Source organism: Dermacentor silvarum, chromosome 6, assembly GCF_013339745.2.
Source record: "Dermacentor silvarum isolate Dsil-2018 chromosome 6, BIME_Dsil_1.4, whole genome shotgun sequence".
Taxonomy (NCBI): Eukaryota; Metazoa; Arthropoda; class Arachnida; order Ixodida; family Ixodidae; genus Dermacentor; species Dermacentor silvarum.
In genome coordinates this window covers 82096857-82120278 of record NC_051159.1, presented here as the reverse complement: position 1 = coordinate 82120278, position 23422 = coordinate 82096857, and the positions used below count along the sequence as shown (strand labels likewise).

Genomic DNA, 23422 nt, shown 5'->3' with positions numbered 1-23422 from the left:
GGAAAGCTTTGCTAGAGACGAAGCACAGCCAACCACACCTAGTAGCACAAGCACCGTTCACTCCGATCCATGACGTCTTGCTACCTGGCCCGATGCCATAGAATCTAATGGTATGCTCCTAGAGCACTGCACGGGCTCGGGCTTACCCGAAAGCCGAGCCCGGCCCGGCCCGGCCGTGGGCCGGGCGGGCTGGGTAGAGCAGTTTTTCACGGGCTCGGGCCGGGCTCGGGCACGGCGTGTGCTTTTGACCCGGGAAAAGGAAGAGGGCGGAGCAGACATGGCTTCAGCGCACTCAAGCGGCTCGGGTTTTTGACGCGGGTCCGGGCTGGCCTCGGGCTTTCTGCGATTAATCTCGGGCTTCTCAACTCTGAAAACATGATTGTTTGGTCTCGGTCCGGGTCGGCCGGTTTCGAGCCGGGCTCGGCCGGACTCGGGCTAAGGTAAAGGGGTGGCGCGCCGGGCCGGGCGGGTAAACGTAATTATTTCCGGGCCCGGCCGGGCCCGGGTCTCGCCATAAAAGTTTTGATCGGGCTCGGGCGGGCCGCCCAATGTAAAAACGGGCCCGGGCCGGGCCTGGGCCGCAAGAATCGGCCCGTGCAGTGCTCTATCATGCTCCCGAGTTAGCAGCGGTGATTTCGACGTCACCGCTTTCATCACGCCAGGCTTGGCAACGAAAATTTCGGGCCAGGTAGCATGACGTCATGGATCGGAATGAACAGGCCCTGTGCTATCTAGGTGTTGCTGGTAGAGCCTGTGGATACAAATGGAAATTGTGTCGCTGATAAGCAACTTGAGTGCTGAATAGCTATGCCTTGCATAAAGTGGCAACCGTTGTGCCGATGTAGTTATCCTGGACATTATTGTGTTGTAGAAAACGAGACTGATTAATGAACATACTCTACGGTAAAGTGCAGTATGCTAAAATTTCCCAACGTTGTTCATAGGGCCCCTCCGCGTCTTGGTCTTATAGCCTTCCTAGTACAGTGTTGTGGTGAAGATGCTGGGTACTTCGACGAAGACGGCGGAGCTGCTGCAGCAAGTGCCACGCCGAAGCCGACGCCTCGCTCGACTGGCCGCCGACTCCACTGGAGATCACGATGTCCCACAGTGGCGACCTACAGCCTTCTCTGGCTGCTCCAGTGCGGACAACCGGCGCCTGGATGAATTAGATGGAGCCGCGTCCTTTCTCAGGAAATTTGTCGAGGACGCGGAGGAAGGCTCACCCACTACAAGCGTGTGAGCAAGTACAACGGCTGGACCCCACGGCTCAGCCAGACAATGTCGTTCTGTTCCTCACGGACACTGCGCTAGTGTGGTTCGAGAACCATGAAGATACCTTCACAACGTGGGACAGGCTTCGTTACTGACCTCACAGAGTGCTTTGGCGATTCCGCCACGAAAAGGAAGAGGGCGGAGCAGACATTGCTTCAGCGCACTCAAGTCCCAGGGTGAGACCAGTACTACGTACATAGAGGCGATCCTGAAGCTTTGTAAAACGGTCAATCCTCGAATGTCCGAAGAGGACAAAGTTGGACACCTTTTCGAAGGCATATCCGAGGATGTTTACAGTTTACAATTACTTAACCGGACAGGAGAATCTCGCCTCGGTCGCCAACCTCATGAAGCATTGCCGTACATTTGAGGCCTTGAAGATGCACCGTGTCACGCCAAAGTTCGGGAGGTTAGCGAATGTCACAATGGTTACGAGCGTTGACGACAACTACAGTTTTGAATTTGACCTTGCGGCAACTATAAGGCAAATTGTCCGCGAAGAACTTGAACGACACACCAAAGGGGCGGATGTCGAACAGCTTGGTTGTGCTTCCAACCAACCTCAAGAACATGCATCTGCTGTATCCGCATTGTCTGACATGCCAGGCGCTGCAGACTGTCGAGTCGGTCAGCTGCGACAGCACCGATATTCCTTTCCCGACGTCATGATGCCCAATCAACGCACTCGTAGAGCTACCACCAAGAATCGGCAGTTGGAAGAGAGAGAGAGAGAGAGAGAGAGAGGAGAGAGAGAGAGAGAATAACATTTATTACCCCCGAAGGAACTAAAGCCCAAGTCCGGCCTCCTGGTAGGCTCATGCCTCCTGGCCCAGCACGTTCTTGACGTGCTGCTCCAGAAGCGGCCACCATAGTTTTTCAAATCTTCGTGGGGGAGTGGTCCACTCCTCCCAGGTGCCAGGAAGCTGGTTGTGTGGTAATTTGGAAAGTATTGTCTTTTGAAGATGGCGTTCGCAGGGCACTCCCACAAGATGTGTTTATTTGATGGATAGGTCCCGCACTGTTTACAAGGGGGGGAACCTGGGTCCCTGTTAATATAATGCATATATGGCGGTGTGAGTAATGTGTGTGTTTGTGCTTTTCGTATGATTGAGGAGGATCGCATTTATTATTCGCAGCGTCCCAGGGTAGACCGCGGGGCTTACAACGTCGGTCACGCCTCGCCTGTGTGTTACAGCTGTGGTGCCTTAGGACACATTGCTTAATTTTGTCGCCGGCTCCGATAGACAACAATCTATGGCCCACCACCAGCTTGGCCTAATTTTGAACGCGACAGTTTATGACGAGCACTGGCCGACAGACCCTGGTACTGCAAACACCACAGGAGGGCCACCCCGGAATACCTTCCATCAATATAGCAGAATGAGTGGCTCGCCAGCTTCAGACCGCAGCCTGACGCCACCAACCAGTCGCCAACGCCGGTCACCGTCACCACGGCGACGTTCTAAGTCACCACCGCCGTTGGGTAACAAGCCGGCGCGGCCGATGGAGGTAAGGTCGCCGGACAGTCTGCGTCTCTGCGAAATACTCATCTGCCGATTATGATGGTGAAGAAAAAAAGTGCGTGTGTTAATTGATAGTATACCTACAACAGCATTAGGGGATACTGGTGCTACCGTTTCCGTCATGAGTGTGACTTTCAAAGAAAGGCTGGGTCGGAAAGTAATGTTCCCGTGGAATGATGGTGTGACGTTTCGTGGTGTCAGTGGAGAGTGCCTTATTCCCTTGGTATTTGTGTTGCAAGTGTTTATTCGGAGGAGAAGATCTTAAAAGAGAATTTCTCGTACTAAAGCGGTGCACTCAGGATTGATTTTTTCAGGATTGTGGCGCTTCCGTTAACTGTGGCAAAGGCGAAATTACTTTGAATAGCGCGCTTCTCGCCACCCTTGCCGACGCATCTTTACCAGAGAAAAACTATTGTGTTGTTTCTAACGATTTACGGCTTTTGGCTTGGTCGCTGTCATGTGTCCCTGTCAATGTCGCTGCTGCCAACCTTTTATCGTTTGACGCGCAAGCCCAGCCACTTACGTCGAGCTGCGCGAAGAAAGATGTAGTTGTGCCACGCTCTCTCGTGAGAGTCGTAAATGGCGCCTCAAATTCGTAGGATTTCAATTGTTCTTGCGTCCCTGCTGTTCTCCCGCGTGATATGAAGCTCGCTGAATTTGACGAGATCACTTACATCTCCATTACAGTTCTAAGAGAGGAAGAGCAGTCTCATACTACCTATCCCCACCGAAGCACATCTGAAGAGCAAATCCTGCGGATGATCAACAAGACGCTGCCCTCACATGAGCGCCATGCTCTCGCACAAGGTTTGCTGGCACATCTTTCTGTGTTTGATTTCACACAAGGTGACAAGCAGGCTTCACTCCCGCGTTCTCGTGGTCACCACATAATTGACACCGGATCTGCTCACCCCATTGGGCAAAAGCCTTACCGCGTGTCTTCAACAGAGAGGAGAGTTATCGCTGAACAGGTGAAAAACATGCTACGGAAAAGTGTTGTTCAAGAGTCCTCTAGTCCATGGGCAGCACCAGTAATGTTAGTAAAGAAGAAGGATGGATCGTGGCGGTTCTGCGTTGATTACTGGAAACTAAACGCGGTCATCAAAAAGGATGTGTTCCAGCTTCCTAGAATTGATGATGTCATCGATTGTCTACATTCCGCTGCCTACTTTTCATCACTGGTTTTGATCAGGGTATTGGCAGATACCCATGCACTCAGACGATAAGGAGCAAACGGCCTTCGTGACACCAGATGGTCTTTATGAATTTAACGTTATGCCGTTCGGCCTTTGTAGCACACCAGAAACATTCGAAAGATTGATGGACACTATCCCCCGAGGACCTAAATGGAAAATTTGTTTGTCCTAACTCGATGATGTGGTGATTTTTGGCTGCACATGGAGTAGGCATAACAGACATCTCAGTCTTGTTCTGGATTGTATCGAACAAGCCGGCTTCATTCTAAATTCCACGAAATATCGTTTCGGGGAAACCGAAACGTTAGTACTTGGGAATCTGGTCGACAAAAACGGTGTGAGGCCAGATCCACGGAAGATTGAGGCAGTCAGCTCCCTCGAAGCACGGGAGTTGAGGAGAGTTGAGGACTTTCTTGGGCCTGTGCTCGTATTCTCGTCGCTCTGTCCCAAGATTTGCCGACGTGGTGTAAATCCTAACATGTCTTCTCCAAAAAGACGACCCTTTCAACTGGACATCGGCTTGCCATGACGCCTTCCTCCAGCTAAAATTTCTACTAGCGTCAGGGCCCATATTGCGTCACTTCGATGCATCCTTGCCTACGGAAGTGAACGCTGATGCTAGTGGCATCTTCATCGGTGCCGTACTATAGTGCAACATCATCAAGGAGCTGAACACGTTGTGGCTTATGCTAGTCGCTCTTTGACCAAGGCGGAACGCATTTGCACTGTCACCGAACAAGAATGCTTGGAAGCCGTGTTCGCTGTTCACAAATTTTGGCCCTATATTTACGGACGCCCATTCACTATCGTTACCGACCAATACCCGTTAGGCTGGTTGGTGAATCTAGGTGACCCGAGTGGTCGACTGGCACGTTGGGCTCTTCGACTGCAGGAGTACGACCTCATTATGTCCTACAAGTCTGGGCGTCGCCACGGAGATGCGGACTGTCTCTCCCGCCTTCCTCTGACGACGACGGAGTGTGACGAAGACAATTTTGATGACGGTTTTGCTATCATTTCTCTATATTCCCAGACTCGATGACTTTCAGGGCAGAGCAGAAAAATGATATTAGTTTGGAACCTCTATCTGTGGCTGCATCACGTCCTGGAGCCACCGGTCGAGTTTGTGTTTGTGACGGCCTGTTTACAAGACCAATTATTCGGCTAAAGGGGCACGCTTCCTTCTGGTGGTACCGCAGAGTTTGCGAGCAGACATACTGAGAGCCATGCACGACGATGCGACCTCTGGCCATCTAGGATTCATCAGAACTCTGAACCGGACGCAGGATTGTTTTTACTGGCCCAGAATGCGAGGCACAGTCAAGCACTACGTCGCCAGTTGCGAACGATGTCAACACTACAAGCGCGCTACAACCGCTCCGCCGGGTCTTCTCCAACCTCTGCCACCACCTCACCTGCCATTTGAACAAGTGGGTATCGATCTTTTGGGCCCATTTCCCCGATTATCTAACGACAACCGATGGGTGATCGTATGTGTCGACCACCTGACCCGTTACGCAGAAACGTCGGCCGTGCCATTTTGAACAGCTGCGTGCGTTGCCACGTTTTTGCTTCGATTCATTATTCTTCGGCATGGAACCCCCCCCCCCCCTCCTCTCCCGTCTCCCCGTCTCGTCATTAGTGATCGCGGTCAACAGGTCGTTGCGGATGCCGTAGAAGAACTGCTTCGTCTCTGTAATTCGCAGTTCCGCCATTCAATGCCTTATCACCCTCAGACAAATGGGCTTGTAGAAGGTACGAACAGAACTCTAACTAACATACTGGCCATGTACGTATCTTCCGATCACAGAGACTGGGATGACGTACTCTCCTTCATTACCTATGCTTATAATACTGCAAAGCATGAGACGACTGATTACCGTCCTTGCTATCTTTTTTATGCACGTCCGCCGCTAAGCTGCATTGACACTATACTACCGTTTGACTTTCACAGCGAGTACTCTGTTGCCAAGACGCTGTGTGTTGCCGAAGAAGCGCGGCATATTGCTCGTCTTCGTACTGTGGCATCGTAACACCGATCAAAAGAGCGCTATGACAGCCGACATCAGTCTGTCTCGTACGCTAAAGGAGACTTTGTGTGGTTGTGGACTCCGCAACGTAAACGTGGTTTATGCGAAAAGTTTTTACACCAGTACACGGGCCCATTCGTCATTAAAGATCGCTTGAGCGACTTGACGTACGTGGTGGCACGCTTTACGTCAGCTGGTCGTCAGTCTAGCCGGACCCAGTTAGTACATGTTGCTCGCCTTAAGCGCTTTCACCCTACACTTTCACAGTGATTTGGACTTTCCCAGCGGGATTCGTCTGGGAACCGGGGATTGCTACGGCATGAGCCAGGCAAGGAGAAAAGGAAGAAGACGTTAGCTGGCGCAGCCCATGGACGCCATTTTTACATCACCATCAACCTCGTCCTTTAAATAAAGCCTGTTCAACCTTAACCGTAACAATATGTAATTGCAACCTTAACAGAAGGAATCGATAGTTTGATCCTTAAATGAAGCAGCAGGTAAAGCAAAGATGTTCGAGCTGTGTTCAGATGCTTGTCGTAACTGCAGAAAACGAAGAAGTATCGCGATAACAGTGCGGCCAATCCCCCTCGTGGGTACGAGCCATTATTTGAGGCAACAACAACAATAACAGCAGTGACGCAGCTATGGCATGGTAGAATCAACTCTCCGTGAGGTTGATCTTTGTCGAGCGAAAAAGTTATTTTTCTTTTTTTTTGATCCCACTGATTTAACAACTCTAAAATTAAAACCACTGGGCTAATAAATATTTAGGCATTTTGAAGCACTGTGAATAACAAAGTGCGAAACAATGTCTGCCAAAGCACCTATATTTCTGCGCCAAGGGAGCGCGCGCTAGCACGGGTTTCTTGTAGGCGCAAGTGCCATTCCTCGCGAGGCGAGGGAGGTGAAAGGCGCGTAGACGCGAGGTTGCGGGCGTCGGCACGCGTAGCACGCGTGGCCTACAGACTGTTTTCAGAGACACGCAGTGCGTTTGGCTGCAACAACGACAACGTCGAGTGGGCGCACCATCATGCTACGCGCAATCATCTCGGCAGCGGAGAAAGGAAGAGAGAGAATAAACTTTATTAAAGCGAAGCTTTCTATGTCTCACTGATTCGTCCATGAGCACCGAAAACGTACTGCAGGAAAGCCAACTTACACAATGGAACTATCTGCGCATCTGCGCACACAATTGAACAATGGCGCACGACATACGTATCGTAGAACACTACAGTTTACATTCGCAGTTGTACCGATAAGAACAATGGGAACAGCAACGTCACGCTACCCAGACGAGCTGTATATATCTGCATTGCATTACGCGCGTCACGCAATGCATTCCTGGCCGTCACCATGGGTAGGCCGCGGGTGCAGCGCACGGTCGAAGAGGCTGCCGTACGCGAACGTAAGCGCGAGAGTGATCGTGGCCGTAAGGTCCATCCCGTGTATCGGCAACGACAGAGCCTCTAACCGTCTACCACAGCGATCACAAGGCAATACTGTGCAAGTGTAGAGTCGTCCATGAAAGTGTGAGTGTGTGCGTGTAATCAACGCTACATGATCTAAAATAAAGGCTGTGTCTTCATTCAATTTCAACGTTCAAAAAATACAATTCTTAACAAGCAATCAAATCACATATGCATCGCATCGGGTCGCTCAGCATTTCTTGGGTTCGTTGCGCGGTCGTTGGCTTTCGACTTTGACTTTGATTCAGTTTGCATGAGAGAAGGCTTCGCGTTCAACCATCTTTCTTTAAGAAAGGGGCTTTGGTTTTCAAGGACCCCGGTATGGGTTCACCCGGTTTGTTCTAGTTGTCTGCCAAGCCGAGCTGTTTGATCAGCTCGATCATGACTTGTATACTACGTAGTGACATCTAGCCTTCCGCCGCGAGCATGACCATTGTGGGCACGCACTCTACAGCGTGCCCGCTAAGCATCCGTGTGCACGCAACTAACAGTAGACAGAAAGTAAGCTAAACAACGCTGAAAAATGCATCGACAGTTTGGCATCGGTGTTATCCAGTACACCATTGATTCGTGACACCTGCAACGCCACAGATGGCACTCATCAGCCAGCATTGTGAGAAACCTGGTAGTCATCACGCCGCTGTAACTGCGCTGTGCAGCAGCACATGTGTCGAGTGCTGCGGCATACCAACACGTCGCTTTCGCGCATTGTTCAAAAACGATCTGAGGAGCATCAGCACAATGCTAAACCCATGCTAATGCCTTCAATTCTATCGCTTTCAATGCTTCGCGGCTTGAGCGAAATTTCCAATTTTTTTGTTTTTATGGTTGTAACGTTTTGTCGTAAACAGGTATGCTTCAAGGTACAGAAACTATTGGAAAAGTCAGAATGTGGTACACGAGAAGTTTTCTTTGATGTTCGGTCCTGCCAAGAGACTGCTGTTGAAGGTAACTTACCTTTAGTATTATGAAGCACGCAATTTTTGAACACCGAAAGTGTGCCGTAAGGTGTATAATCTGGAGATAAGTGTGAAATATCTGCTACATGTATATTTTTTACCCCATCCTATTTCTTGGGGAATCGAAGCTCTATTACTTAAGTGACTTGGCACATACTATTAACTATTAACTAACTTGAGTAATTATACATTACTCAAGCTTTTTTTTTTTTGATGTCTCCTTCGCGTCCTTCGTCTGGTGCGATCATCTCCAGCGCAGTATCCACGTCACGGTGCAGTTTTCTGCAAATGTCTCCTACCTGTAGACCTCAGCAAAATTTCTGCCAAGTGACGCTAGAGCGATGCCCAAAGTTACCTGCTTCTCGCAGAAGGCCCGCGCTTTTAGTCCCTCTTAGAACATCACATAAAAACCGTGAGTACGTTTTAGGGATTTTTTACCAGAAGGAAAACATTAATTCGGTTACAACCTAAACCGTTTGTCGCGCGTGCAGTACAAAACTGCACGCGCGACAGACCTCCGTGCACAGTTTAGAATCAAAATCAACTAGGTGACGGGACCGGATGCACGACGGCTGGTTACATTAATCGCTGTATAAATGATGCAGGACTTTAACCATTTAAGGACGAGACATATAGGTACCCCAACAAATCTTTATTTCCTATCTAAATGTGCAAAGCACATCACGAATAAGCATAATCAACAAAAAGAAAAAAATATATTTTCCGGAAATGTTTTCAGCAAATGTTTTCAGCAAGTAAACCCCAGGCAGGCAACTGGGAGTGGACTCCACCCCAAGCCACTTAAGGCTTCGATTTTATGTTGTATAGACAGCTCTCGTAATATGTGAACCATAGGTGTACATTTCATTTGCTTTACATCACATGTATGACGCCCCTGCAGCTGGATATCTTGCCTTGGCCTGTCTCCTCTGACCTTTCTTTTAAAAGACAGTAAGTCGCGTGCCAAACTTCTTCCTCGTAAAATATTCCTGCTGTAAACCAACAAATCACGCTTGCTGCCTGTCATTCAGTGTTGGCCGAAAACATTTAGCCAGAATCAATACTGAAACTCGGAAGAAAAAAGAAATTCTGGTGTGTTGCCTGTAGACAACACGCGTAAATAAAGGGTTAATATATTTAGCCACTTTCTTCGGCTGTAGACAACCCCATACGTCCTCCGGCAACAAATGCAAAACCAAGCATCGCCAGCAGTTTCCCATTTATTTTGATGGCTCTATAGCTCCGCGTTCATGAGATGGCGCACCATGAATGTTTTCCCCCCTTCGTGTCACGACAACATAATCGCACCTATCACGATGATGTGCAACTGTGCATGGAGTTGAAGTATTGGAGAAGATAGCAATAATCACAAATTGAGGGAAAGTACGCTGATGGTGGGTAAAAATCACGGAGCACGAAAAAGATTTTACGCCATTCGTTGGTGATTGCGGACTGTTGTGGTAATTTGTAATACGAATGAGTCGAACGACACAGAGCTCTAAGTCGTATAGCTGACCATTTGGCATCGTGCACGAGCGCACAATATTAAAAATAAATGCGTTATTTCTTTACAGCCAGTCTGCTTAAGTGACCAGGAGAGATACAAGAAATATGGACGACTGTTTGGGTAAGCATTCAGCCACCTGTCCTTGCCCACAAGACGACTGATTCGGCAATAGAAAACCAGAATGGTAGTTAGAATGATAGTTAGAACGAAATCAAACCACACGGTTAGAATGTGTGCAAATGTGAAGTTCAGATTGCCGGCTTCTGCACTGATACAGGTTGTTGTGTGTACCTGAATGAACGCAAGCCCTTATATTGGTGCGTGGTGCAACACTGCGATACTGCCTGCTTTGCAGACGTTTCGTATGCACGAAACAGCCACGTATACTTTTCATTAGCTCTCCCTAATATGAACAAAACAGAACACCGCTGGTAGATGGTAACTAGGCTCTCAAAGTTGTCGCCTTTAACCTTAAAAAAGGATTGAATGAATCAAAAACAACGCACCACGGAGGCACCTTGTCTTCTTTAAGTCTCCGGGCTCTATAGTGTTGGCTACCACACTGGTTATGATCATGTTCTTTGTGAACGTGCACATGCTCGTGACCATTCCACTCTACTAGATACGTTTCATTTGATCAATTATATGAACATAACTACTACTATATACTATTCTATATGCATAATATACAATATAAGATAGACATATATATATATGTCATGTCAGGCTATACGACATCCTGTAAACGCGAGTTATATTGCTACACTATTCTATAACTAAAGTTGCTCATTCCAGGTCTTACATTCTTGACAAAATCATTCCTCAGTATTTTAAGAATGACAGCCCACAACCAGATGTCATGAAACATAACACTGAAGGCACATGCCTTGTATCTTACATCTTCTCAATCTTTTAACTATTAAAAGTGCGAAACAATATCAAGGCTCAAACCTGAAAGGAACTTTATTTTACTGGCGCGGTAGGCTGTATTATCTCGGGGATTGGCCCACGAAAGAATTTTGAGACATACCCGATACGGAAAAGTGGTGGTAAAGTCGCTAAGACGTTGTCTTTAAATAATTAACGCAAATGACATTGTTCGACGGTAGGATACAACCAGAGGATCCCTAGCACAACAACTTGATTCTCTAACCCTTAGGACATGGGCACATCCCTCAGTAAGCGGATGTGCCATGGAGTAGGCGGATTTCATTTACTACAGATCGGTAGGGAATAAAATCAGTGTTTCCGCCTCAAAGTATCAAAACTAGATGCAGCAGAGTGAAACATCTGCCAAAGCTCCATGCAGCTGTGGTAGGGTCTCCGACGCGACAAGCGTCCGGCCGGCGCGCGGGGCCGCTGATTCAGGTGAAGGTGATGGTGGCGCCAGCAACTTTTCAATAATAAATAAATAAATAAGCCTCAGCGGGTATGCCGCGCTGGACCCACTCCTCCTATCTAGTACACTCTAGTCCTAACCTTTTCTTTCTTTTTTTTATTACACTAGCAGCTGCTTTACCAGTTCCAATGTAGATCGAAAAGCTGAGAGATATAGTTCTGAAATTAATTTGTCTGTGAGAGCAGTGTACGATGAATTTCTCGGTTGGGACTCTGGTACGTGTGTAACTGGTGGCAGAAAATTTACGGCCAAAATTTATTTGCATTGCGCTGCTATACGGGTCAACAAATGGTTTTACGATTTGATAGCATTGGTTTATTTGCGCGCGAGTTTGGACGGCTATTAGGCCGAAAAGCTTGCTTTTTGTGAATCTCGTGAATAAGGATTCCATGAAGATGTGCAAACCTTATTACACTACAGCTGGGCAGTCCATGTAATGCGTAGGGTGTATAACCGGTGGACCATTATAGTTACAGAATGGATACCAAGAGAAAGGTAGCGCAGTCGAGGACGGCAGAAAACTTGGTGGGGTGATGAAGTTAGGAAATTTGCAGGCGCAAGTTGGAATCAGCTAGCGAAATTTAGGGGTAATTGGAGATCGCAGGGAGAAGCCTTCGTCCTGCAGTGGACATAAATATAGGCTGATGATGATGATGATGATGATGTGCTAGTATGAAAGTGTGCTTTTAAAATTGATGCAAATGACCTAACTAGTTAGAATTATTGATGTATCAAATTATAAAAATGGACAGCAGTGGCGGTAAATTTTTGTGCTAGGTAAAAAAGACGCATCACGTCATACAGAAAACTGGTTTAAACCCCAAAATTAATAGTTGAACTTTACATGCCTGTTGGACTGTGTCGACATCTTACATTTTTTCCCCTTGATTCATGTTGATCCAGCGCCTACGAGCGAGGGAAACCCTGTCTCTTTGTCGCCGAGCCTGATTTGATAAAGCAGATTTTGGTCAAGGACTTCCAGCATCTGCCGAATAGGATGGTATGCTACTTTAATTCATTCTTACTTTTCCTTTAATGATTTATTAATCTAGGCATCGTGAACTTTTAGGGCCTGCATAACTTACTACTTCAGGTAATGTTGCTCAATACGTCGCATTAACTTAACACCGCTAGGGTCTTACCAGTACTGCGCATGACGGTGTTGTGTGGACATAAGGGAGCAATGAAAAAAGTGAAATTCTGCTAAGACAATTCCAGAATATTTCCAGAAATATTTTATGATATTTTAGAGTGTAGGATAATTAAATAAACGCGAAGTATGGAAACATACCTTTAAATATAATCCAACATTACAGCTTTTGAGACACCTGAATTTTTCAGAAACACGGCCAGATATTTAAAAAAAAACATTGCCTTGGCAATTTTATTGATCTCTCCCTGCCTTTCATACACTTGTTAAATCCTTAATTATAGGGAGTAGGAAAATATTGATCGTCTTCCTGTGAAACAAAAGTAAAAAGGGTAGAAATGCATGCAGGACTCAAAAAATATTCGCTCACCAGTAAAAGTTCTCTATTTTTTATTCACTTACTTTTTATAACACCTAATTATTTTTTGCTGTAGAACAGAGACAGATAGAGTAGCCGCGTAGTACTTTCTACATTAATTTTGTCGTAGCAACCAATTTATGACCTAACCGAACAGAAAGCTATAATGCGGATAAATACTCAGCTGTTGGCACAATCTGTGAACCGGGTCGTATCTGATCTAGTCTTTGCAGATTGCCAGCCATGGCAAATATACCTCGGTGCTTTTTTTATTACAGTTACAGCGAACATCAAACCCCCTCGTGGACAGCATGATGGTCATAGCAGCCGCGGAGCGTTGGCGAACAATCCGCCCGGCTACTACCCCAGCATTCTCGACTGGGAAGCTACGTAAAGTGCGTATATAAAGGTCGAGGCAGCGCACGCAACCTAGCATTACTGATATTACTTCTTGATAATATGCCATATTATTAGTATAAATATTGTCTTACAGGGACGTATAAGAGCTTGCGCTGTTCATGGACTGCTAGACGGTTCACTTATCTGATACATCACTGTATCCTCCGTATTGTTATTTCAGTTACTACTGGCGTTGCGCGGCAGTTATTGTTGCGCGGCAGTTATCAAGAGTTATCGTCCTGAAGTTACGATAGGGGCCTGGTGGAAACGTTCCTACGATATCTTCATTCGTGCTGTCTTCTGTGGCCCGCGAAAACAAAATTTCAATCACCTTAGGGTCGTATGACAGCATAGTGGTATACGAAATTTTCGTACATGCCGTGTTCGTTTTGTGTCATATTTCTCCCGATGCTGAGAATCTGGCACCTCGGCTGCGGGGGCGTTGCCATAGCCGACAGCTCAGAGAGTGTAACTCTATTCATATAGGCAGGTTGAAAGTTTCAACTTACCAAACTTTCAACCTGCCCTGACCCACTCTCGAAACTGTTGGCATAATACATTTTAAGTTTTAGAGTACGACGGCGCCTCCTTTGTGACATAATCTTCTTCGGATAACTGACCCATTGACCTCCTACATTCTCATATAGATACCGTAATATCCCTAGTCATCGCGCACCCCCCCCCCCCCCCCCCCCCTTTTAGGCAAAAAGCCGAGTATGTCGAAACCACCGAGTCATCGCCCACCTCTATAGAGAACGTAAACTGCGGGCCTGGTCATTTCCGCAAAATTCATACTGCGTTCGCTTTTGGGCACAGGCGGATCGCAGTCACGTCTTCGAATTGTGATCTTCTGGAGCTTCCATCACGCGACGCAAGGGAATAAATGTCGCGGACAGTAAAACATTGCTTTATGAATCTTGCGAGCAATATAACATCCCGCGATAAAAACTGAGTGTATCTTTTGTCCAGCCACGCTAGATGAAAACAAAGAATGCATTTTCCAGCTTTCTTTAGCTATTTTTGGTCCCCTAGAGATGGCGCATCGAACCTCTATCAATTTCAGGTGGAGGGGGAGTGGCGATGACTCGGTATTTATATATATATATATATATATATATATATATATATATATATATATATATACCTAGCCATTAAGCATAAAAATCGGGCCCCTCGGTTCCCTTTCTTTCGTTCATTATATATATTGGTAAAAGCATCGCACACGCGTAATGCGAACCCATCGGTTCGTGTCCTACCTGCGGCCAGTTTTTTTTTTCACCCGCTTTCATTGACATTTATTTATCATTTCTTTAGTTTATTTATGAACTGCGGATAGTTTTCCCTATTGTTGTCCCCGGTGCCATTCAATGTTGGCTTCTTATGATGTGACTAACACAAATCGAGCCCCTCGGTTTGCTTTTCTTCTCTTTCACACACACACACACATTATATATATATATATATATATATATATATATATATACGAGAAGAAAGAGAACCGAGGGGCCCGATTTTTATTAATCATATCATAAGAAGCCAACAAACAATGACACCAAGGACAACATAGGGGAAATTACTTGTACTTACTAATTGAATTAAAGAAATGACAAATTCATGAAAATGAAAATGGATGAAAAAACAACTGGCCGCAGGTGGGGAACGAACCCACGTCTTCGCATTACGCGTGCGATGCTCTCACCATTGAGCTACCGCGGCGCCGTTTTCCCATCCACTTTCTGTGGCATTTATGTCTTACAACTAGAACTCACCCTGGGAGTGCTAGCCAGCGCCACCACTCACAAACCTAGGCGGCGGATGTGGAACATCTCTTCTGCCGCAGGCGTCACGAGTACGTGATCTTTTTAGGTGAACGCAACTGGTCGATAAACCCACATATGCTACCTGAAGGCAGCAATGTTGCCGGATTCGAGTCCTCGTTGGTATCATTGTTTGTAGGCTTCTTAGGATATATATATATATATATATATATATATATATATATATATATATATATATTGGGGACATTTTGGTTGGTGGAGCAGCCTTTGTCAATGTGAAAAAGCCTGGTCAACCAGCGAAAACTTCAGAAATATATTGCGCAAGAACAACGCACTCGTCATACTCCTTTCTCGGGAATTGCACCTCGGGAGCCATCAAGATTTCTACACTGCACGTTAAAGTATATATTGTCACGTAGTAGTGACGGTAAAGAAAACAGTCGTGAAACTGTGAATGACGAAACGGGCTTTTTATTGGCCGACCCTGTAACCAGAAAAGCAAGTTGCGCTCGACGCACACCGATAGCGGCGAACACAGTCGGCGATCGTCGAAATCTGATCAGCGGCGAAACGCGTCGGCTTTCACACGTGAGTCATCGAAGGTTCCAGAGTAATCCCTGGTGTGCGCGTGTCTTCCAGAAAGTACTAGACAATTCGCGTCGCTCATACAATCAGATTACATGAGCGTCGGTGACAAGAGATAACGGATAGAAGCATTGATAACGTTTGAGAAACTTCCGATACATGCAGGCGCCTCCTGCGCCAAGCTATAGAACGTTTAACCTTTGTTAGCCGGTGAAAAGCGGTCACCGGTGAAAGATAAACGTGTACATGTGTCAACATATATGTTTGCAGATGAATGCGATGATTCAAGATTGTGCGAGGATCACGAGTACGCATCTCGAAGAAGCGGCCGAGAAAAATCAGGACATCGATGTGAAATGGTGAGCTATAGATCTCACACACAGCACTATATGCGCCACGTTGGCTCAGTGTATGGGGCGTTTGAGTGGGGCGAAATCTAAAGCGCTCATGCACCGAGCTTTTGATGAAGGTAAACCCCGAATTGTGAAGCTTCTGGTGTATTTAAATCAGCGACTGAGAATTTCCTCGGAATACCTCTGTACAAACTGAAAGCGGCAGACGGTATACTTTTAGTAAAAGTAGGAAACGTGGCCGCATGCACGCGTGCACACGCACACATGCTAAACCCAAAATTTTAACAATATTTAGGAAGGACAGTGGTAGTTTCGTTGTATGTGTTAATGCATGCCACCATTCTCAACGGACCATGGATGTACTGAAGGTTAGTAGTTGCCAAAACTAGCTTATATCGAAAGATATCGTTTAAGATAAGTAATGAGGTCTAATAACTTTTAAGAACAACGAACTGAGAGAACTGTTTTAAGAACAGTGAATATTATTAATCACACCCTCTACTCAGATGGCTCAATTTTGTGCACGAAAACATTAATATAAGCTCATTTGAGTCTAATCTGGTGACATCATGCTTCATTCCATTTTCATCCCCTAGATGCCGGTCAGAATATACGTTGACGTACTACATTTATCGACACTTTTAGGGGCGAAGTGCCTCAGGGCCGAGCTTTGTCCCTCGTAGTCCGTAGCTCTGGTTGGCATGGAGACCGCTATGTATGTATGTATATGCATATATATATATATATATATATATATATATATATATATATATATATATGTACGCCAAGCTCCGGCTTCCGGAAGCCGGCTTCCGGTTCCGCTTTCGTTTGCGCTTCCGGTTCCGGACGCCGGAAGAACGCTTCCGGTGTTTTGCCCGAATGATCCCCCGGTGCTTCGCCCACTCATCATCAGTCACTTCGTGGATATGCGGTGTTTTTTTTATTGCGAGAGCAATTATATGGACACTTCAACCGGATTTCTGCCGTCGGCGTCACCGTCGTCATCGCCGTCGCCGTGAGGTTCCGTATAGATAAAATCTTCGCCGCGCACCGTATGCCCGAGCGGAAGCGTGCGGGGACGCGCGCTATCACGGAGAGCGAACGCACTCAATCTCCCACGCGCAAGCAAGGAAGCGGGAAGCCAGCGCCGGAGGGAGCGGGGGGGGGGGGGCACTTCTACTTTGCCAACAACCGCGCTCGTCGCTCGCCCGCACCGTCTCTTATCTCTCCCACGCGCAAGCAAGGAAGCGGGAAGCCAGCGCCGGAGGGAGTGGGGGGCACTTCTACTCTGCCAACAACCGCGCTCGTCGCTCGCCCGCACCGTCTCTTATCTCCACACGGCTCTTACCTTTATGCACTGTGCATTCGCCGCTCAGTTTCTGTTGAAGCGACAGACCGCACGTGCCTTCGCCCGCTGCAGCGTATGCGCTTGCTGCCAGCGTTTTGACAGTCGTTGCCTGCAGTCATTCAGTGTGATCTATTCATGTTTGTGCGCGCTCACACCACGCTTGTTCATTCGGTTAGTAATAGTCGGGCCACATTTTCCAACACACGCTACACATGTAATGCTGCCCGGATCGGCAGTGCAGCGCTACAGGTGTGTCCCTTCGCACGCGCTGCCCACGGGAAGCGCTTCTCATCAACACCACCGTTTCACACGCGCCTTCTCGTGGTCATCGAGTCTCCCTTCATGACGGTCTACTTACGCCGCAGCACACCTGCTTACTTAATCAGCTCATGTTTACTACAATTCATATTGCTACCAAAGCCGCTCACCTTACTTCGTATGACATTGCTGTGTTGCTATCGCATTCATTGCTTCGCCCTTAGGGCGAAACTGTGACATTTTTTTAATGAGAAGCTACGGAGGCTTATTTGCCGCGAAAATTTGCAGTGCACTATAAATATTACTCTTTGCCATTGGGTTGCATCGGTTTCTCTCAGGTTCTTTGGTCACTACTCACTTGATGTGATCGCAAGGTGCGCGTTCGGCACGAGACTTGACTCCCACACAGACTCCACCAATGAGTTTGTGGCAGAAGTTAATAAGACATTTTCTGCAAGAAGGATGTCCTGGAGGGTGCTTGTTGCAAGTAAGCCTCGCTTCTACTCCCGAATCTGGCAAACAAAATTCATAAAAAATTTACAGCCACACACAAGCAAAAAAAAAAAAAAAAGCGCCTTGGATGTATTTGTACTAAGAAAGAGTGGATTGTCGTCTAAGAAACCGAACATTCTGGCACCGCGTGTATGGAACATGCTGCAGCAACCAAACACTGCTTCTTTGCACAAACATTTACTTTATTTCATTAATAATGAGCACATTGGAAGAGTAGACAGGTGTCGGAACGAAGCCTGGAAACGCGCCGATCTTTTCTGATTATTTTTTTATTTTTTTGAGTTCACGCCTCTCTCGTTAAGGGTGCAACAAATATGTAAAAAATCAACTTTTGTATTGAAATAACCATGGTAATAAGTGCTGTTAAGCTTGAATGCAAAAGTGATACTTTTCCCTCATCAGTTATTACTGGGAAGACACAATTAAATAACTCCTTCGAGCACTAGGCCACATTTTCAAAGCTAACCGACGCGGCTTCACTATCGAATACAGGAAGAAGCACACCGAGGCAGTTTCCCAGTAAATCGTGGTCACGTTGGAAAATTAACTTTTTTTAAGTGCGCTTCTCAGTGGTATTGAAACCGTGCTTATGCTTTCTTTTTACAGGGAATGTTTCTGCAACGCTGACAAGTGATCAAAGAGCGCATATATTCTGACTAATAATAAATTATTTAAATTTCATTAAATTACAATAGGTTCCATAAATAAAATATAATTATTCATAAATCCTATGAATGTGCTGAATTTCACTGGAAGAAAAAAGAGTAACGGCTCCGTTCAAGTTATGCACACACAGCTTGGGAGGGTGATTTGTCGAGTGGAGCAATGGGCGATGTTATCAAGTTGCTTTATTTTAATGTATTTACGCGTAGAAGTATCAATGTTGTTTACCGAATGCAACCACTTGGCTCTGGGGTGGAAATAAATAAAACACAAGTACATCACTACAGATATGTGCCAACACGATCGATTATTGTAAACGTCTTCATGATGCACGCGAAAGTTGTAATAATACGAGAAGAGATGTTTCTGGGCAGAAAAATTTGTAAAAAGGCAAACAAATTTACCTCTTGAACGCTGGTTCTTGGAGCAGTATTGACAAATTAGAAAATCAAAGACATCTCATACATCCGAACTGGAACGTGCGCCTAGGTCTTCAACCGCACAGTGATTTCTATGACTGCTTGCACTCTGACGCAAGAGTCGAGGCGACGCTGCACCAATTTTAACGGACACATCAGACACTTAAACTTCACACGCATAGGCGGAATACTTGCTGAAAACCACCAAATATGCCATTGACATGTTGGATGAACGCTTTCCGAAGCAAGATCCAACAGCAGGCTCGGTAGCTTGCTTTTATATTTTTATATTCCATTTCCACCGCAAATATAGCACGGACAACAGTAATACCGAAACGACGAGAGCTATTATTGTCACAGAAAAAGTAACTCCGCACGTTAAAAGGGTGTTGGTAGCAAAATATGTGAGCACAGTGCCTCATTTCACGAGCAGACGACAGAAAATGATGACCCGATCACTGTAGCGCCCCGGCCGGCGGACAAAAGAAGAGCGAACAGGGGCGTAGTTACCCCACACTGCCGACAGGTGGCGTCGTTGAGACACGTCGTTGCGACCGATATGGTCGGCAACACGGCAACAAAGAACGTCAAACGCAAAGTGAGAGATGAGACAATTTCATGGATAGCAACAAAGAAAGAGAAACCTGCTATGACTAACTACCTCAAAGGAAAATAAACTTAATCTAGAAAGAAACAATTTATGATAACTTAAAGGAAAGCTCCTTACTTTTAGAAGTGAGGTATGGATGCCTTATATCGGGTAGTTATAAAGCGAAGTACACCAAGGACGAAGACGCATGTGCTTGCTGCGGTAAAGCTAGGGAAACGATAGAACAGGTTTTATGGGAATGTGAAGATCCAGCTGCCAGTTTAGGCTCTTCTGGCCTACTTGAAGCGCTAGGGTTCAGGGATAGCAGGGGAAAAGAAAACATGTCTGCAATAGAGCAAAGTAAGAGGCGATTGGAGGTTTGGTGGCAGAAAAGTAGGGAGACCGCAAGAACGGAGGCCTACAAAAATTTGATGCTGGGAATTATTTGTATCTGGATGTTTTCTCAAAAAAATATAGGTAGGACATTAGGCAAAATAATACCAAAGCTTGGTGGCGCAATCCACCACTCCGTTTTTAAGAGGATGCTCATAGCATCCATCCAGCCATCTCATCCTATTCTTCCACCTTGACAATGAGTAAGCAAGTGTGGAAGCGTAGGCGAGTAGGTCACAATTCATTTCAAAGGACTTCGGAGGGTACTTAGACATAAGAAAGTAACGTATGGGCAGAGAGTGAAAGTTGAAAGTCACCGCTCTTTCCTTCCATGACTGTCCCTTATTTCCTTAAATTTGTTTGCGCTGTAAACTCAACCGAAATAGTGAGTGGTACTGATCACTGTGTATTATCGCTGAATAAACTAAACGTTTTGACACCGTGTGCAAAGAACAAATTCCAACAATGGAATGCTACTCTTTTGCACGCACGTTTGGATTGACAATGAGTGATACGGATTACTGTAGGTTGTCGCTGAAGAAATGGAACATTCTGACGCTGTGCGCACAGAAAAAAATGCACCAGGTGGATTATGCTCCTTTGCACACGTTTACATCTATTTGATCAATAATTACCGGTACTGATCGCAGTGAATTGTTACTCATGAAGCAGAGCATTCTTGTAGTCTAAAAAAAAAAGCAAATTGCACCAGACAAATGCTACTCCTTGGGCCACATGTTTGCCTTAATCCATTCATTCAGCAATACATTTTGGTTTTTTTTACTTCAGGAGCCTTAAAGCATGTGCAGTGCAATTCGCTTGCTCTACCTCCTACATTACTTTTACAGAAGAAAATAACTGAACCCCCAGAACAACCGCATACACATACCATTTTCTTTGATTCCTCAATGCTTGCTACAAAATTATGATGCGTCTTTATGATGATTGTATAACCTTCGTACGAAAAGTTCATGATGCATGAAACTGAAGGGGTTACATAAAGCACGGGTCTTCATTGTTTCGACATTTTATCAAAAATAATTATGCCACTCATCTCTTTCAGCGCTTTTTGCAGAACTGGCAAGGTGCTTTCGGTTTAGTATAGAAACCGATGGTGAGTTCGAGTACTTCAAGAATGTTTGTCAACGCATCATAAACGAAAGGCGCCAGGCAGGCCACGTACGTGTCACGTGTTTGCAGTTACGCTTTCATTTTCTGCATGCCAGTGTTTCAGCTCACGCACTGCGCCGAAATATGGCAATACGACCGACATGGCTGTGCCGGGCTGTGGCTGGTAGTTTCGGCCACTGTCAGGTTGTGCTGAGATACATCTTTGGGGTTCTTTTTACTCTGAAATAATTTTACTGATAAAGGTTATAGCGACATAATTTGTTTTCTTTCTAGCGTCATGAAGATTTTTTACAGCTCATGATGGATGCCCAAGAAGGTACACTGACTTCTGATGAAGATAGCTCAGCGGAAAACGAGAACAGGGTGTTTGAGGTTGGTTCTGAGACTGAGCTGGCATCGGCAAATAGTAGTAACCGTAAGTAGCTCGGGGAATCCTACTTACACGCTTTTTGCAACACAATAAAACAATGTTTTCTTGTGGTTTAAAAGACGCGGAACGATGTGAACAAGTTACTATACAGGAAAGAGCGTCATTTGCAGGTAAATATATTTAGAGCGGAACATACTCTTTAAAGGAACATGCCCGCGTCCGCTAACACAATTGCGCACCGAAATCATAGCGTAAAAGACAGAATGTATAGTTGCCAGAATTGATGTTTGTTTTTGCATAAAAAATTAAAAAAAACGAAGAACTGATATTCCCTTCTGCGCCGAGCTACAGTCGCATAACTCAAACAAATTGCTTTTTTTTGTGTAGTATGTCTCCATAAAATATAGTTACAACTCATCTTTACTCTTACCATATCAGTAATCATCAGTAATCTAATTCTTGATAGTAAACTAATGTATCCTTGCTCGGACATTTACGCAGCGACCTGTTTCGCTATGTAAACCTTACAGCAAGTTAGCGGAAGGCAACATGCGGCCTAGAGTGCTTTCTCTCACAGAGGGGCAGTTTTTGCGCTATCGAAATGCATGATCACCAGAAAGCCAGTTTCTGTGGTTCCGAGAGAACAAAAAGAGCCTCGTACGTCGTAGCCAGATTGAGATAAGACTAGTACTCGAGTAAGAGCAGCGCTTGTTACAAGTGCACACGCGCAACGAGGTCATAAACATCACTGATGACCCCCACTTCTCGTTTTCCTGTGCATATTAGGTTGTTCAAGCTACATTTAATGTTTCCACGTGCTAACCAAAAATAATGTGTTTCGCATAATTATGAGTACAGTCATTGAACCGGCTTTCAAGTGATAGCTTCGTTATATGTCTATAAGATATCTACCTGGGAAAGAATTTCCAAGTTCAGAAACAGGAGTTCGTGAATAAACAAATTTTTCTTTTCTTTGCGTGCGAGTATTATAGTGTATGTGTGCCTGTTTGCCTTTTACATTGCAAGTGGTTTCATGAGAGGGAAATGCAATGGAACGAATACATTTCGTAAACAAATTAATGTCTTTGGAAAATAAGTGGCAATATATTTGCAGCAGCGACAATTCATTCATTTACGAGATTAACGACTCAAATATTACCTTTTATCCCGCCAATTGGGCCTTAATTCCGACTAAAGCACCTAGATGGAGCAGCTGCTCCATCCTGACTACCCATTATTATTGATCACTGAGTTGTCTATCGCGGTTCCTCAGTTTTGTAAGTGTTAAGTACGCTTCACGAAGGCAAACACAACTTTCATGACAATTTCACTGTTGGATGTGTATACTTCTTTTTTTTTATACACTCGCACTGTATTGTTCCTGAGAGCAATAAATGAAACCAAAATTCCACTTTTTTGTTTGCGAATCAATCTTTCTATGCTATGCGGAACCGAGAATTGGACAATCATGGACTCATGAAGCTAAGGACGAAGGCAACCTTTGTGAGGACGATACACACTCAGAGACAACTTATAGAGCAAACGTGAAGAGAATATGCAGGGATATGCAGGGAGAAACATACAGTGAATATATGTTTGACGCAGTAAAAGTGGAATTAAAAAGAAAAGATGATATAACAGTGAAAATATGAAATTTAGTGAAAACCACACTTGCATGGTGCATAACGTACTGGTTTTACAAACGGCTTGATGCTCGAACGCATTGTTTTTGTAATTTCCTTACAAATACTCGGTTTCATTGT

General features: G+C 45.6%; 2 protein-coding genes and 1 non-coding gene across 3 annotated transcripts in view; 2 read left to right on the top strand and 1 right to left on the bottom strand.

Moving 5' to 3' along the window:
• The window catches only part of LOC119456756 (cytochrome P450 3A24-like), a 91991-nt gene that overhangs the window by 5414 nt on the left and 63155 nt on the right, over positions 1-23422 (top strand). The window lies entirely within an intron of this gene.
• LOC119455669 (cytochrome P450 3A24-like) overlaps positions 1-23422 on the top strand; it is a 37733-nt gene that overhangs the window by 10671 nt on the left and 3640 nt on the right. Inside the window, exons 2-9 of the mRNA XM_037717089.2 lie at positions 8339-8435; positions 10021-10073; positions 12256-12352; positions 13139-13255; positions 15893-15981; positions 17920-18068; positions 21222-21337; positions 21563-21704. Of these exons, the coding sequence (XP_037573017.1) occupies positions 8339-8435; positions 10021-10073; positions 12256-12352; positions 13139-13255; positions 15893-15981; positions 17920-18068; positions 21222-21337; positions 21563-21704 (860 nt within the window). The remainder of the gene's footprint in view (positions 1-8338; positions 8436-10020; positions 10074-12255; positions 12353-13138; positions 13256-15892; positions 15982-17919; positions 18069-21221; positions 21338-21562; positions 21705-23422) is intronic.
• Trnat-cgu (transfer RNA threonine (anticodon CGU)) lies at positions 14904-14975 on the bottom strand. Its single transcript has one exon. It is a non-coding gene; the product is annotated as a tRNA-Thr (tRNA).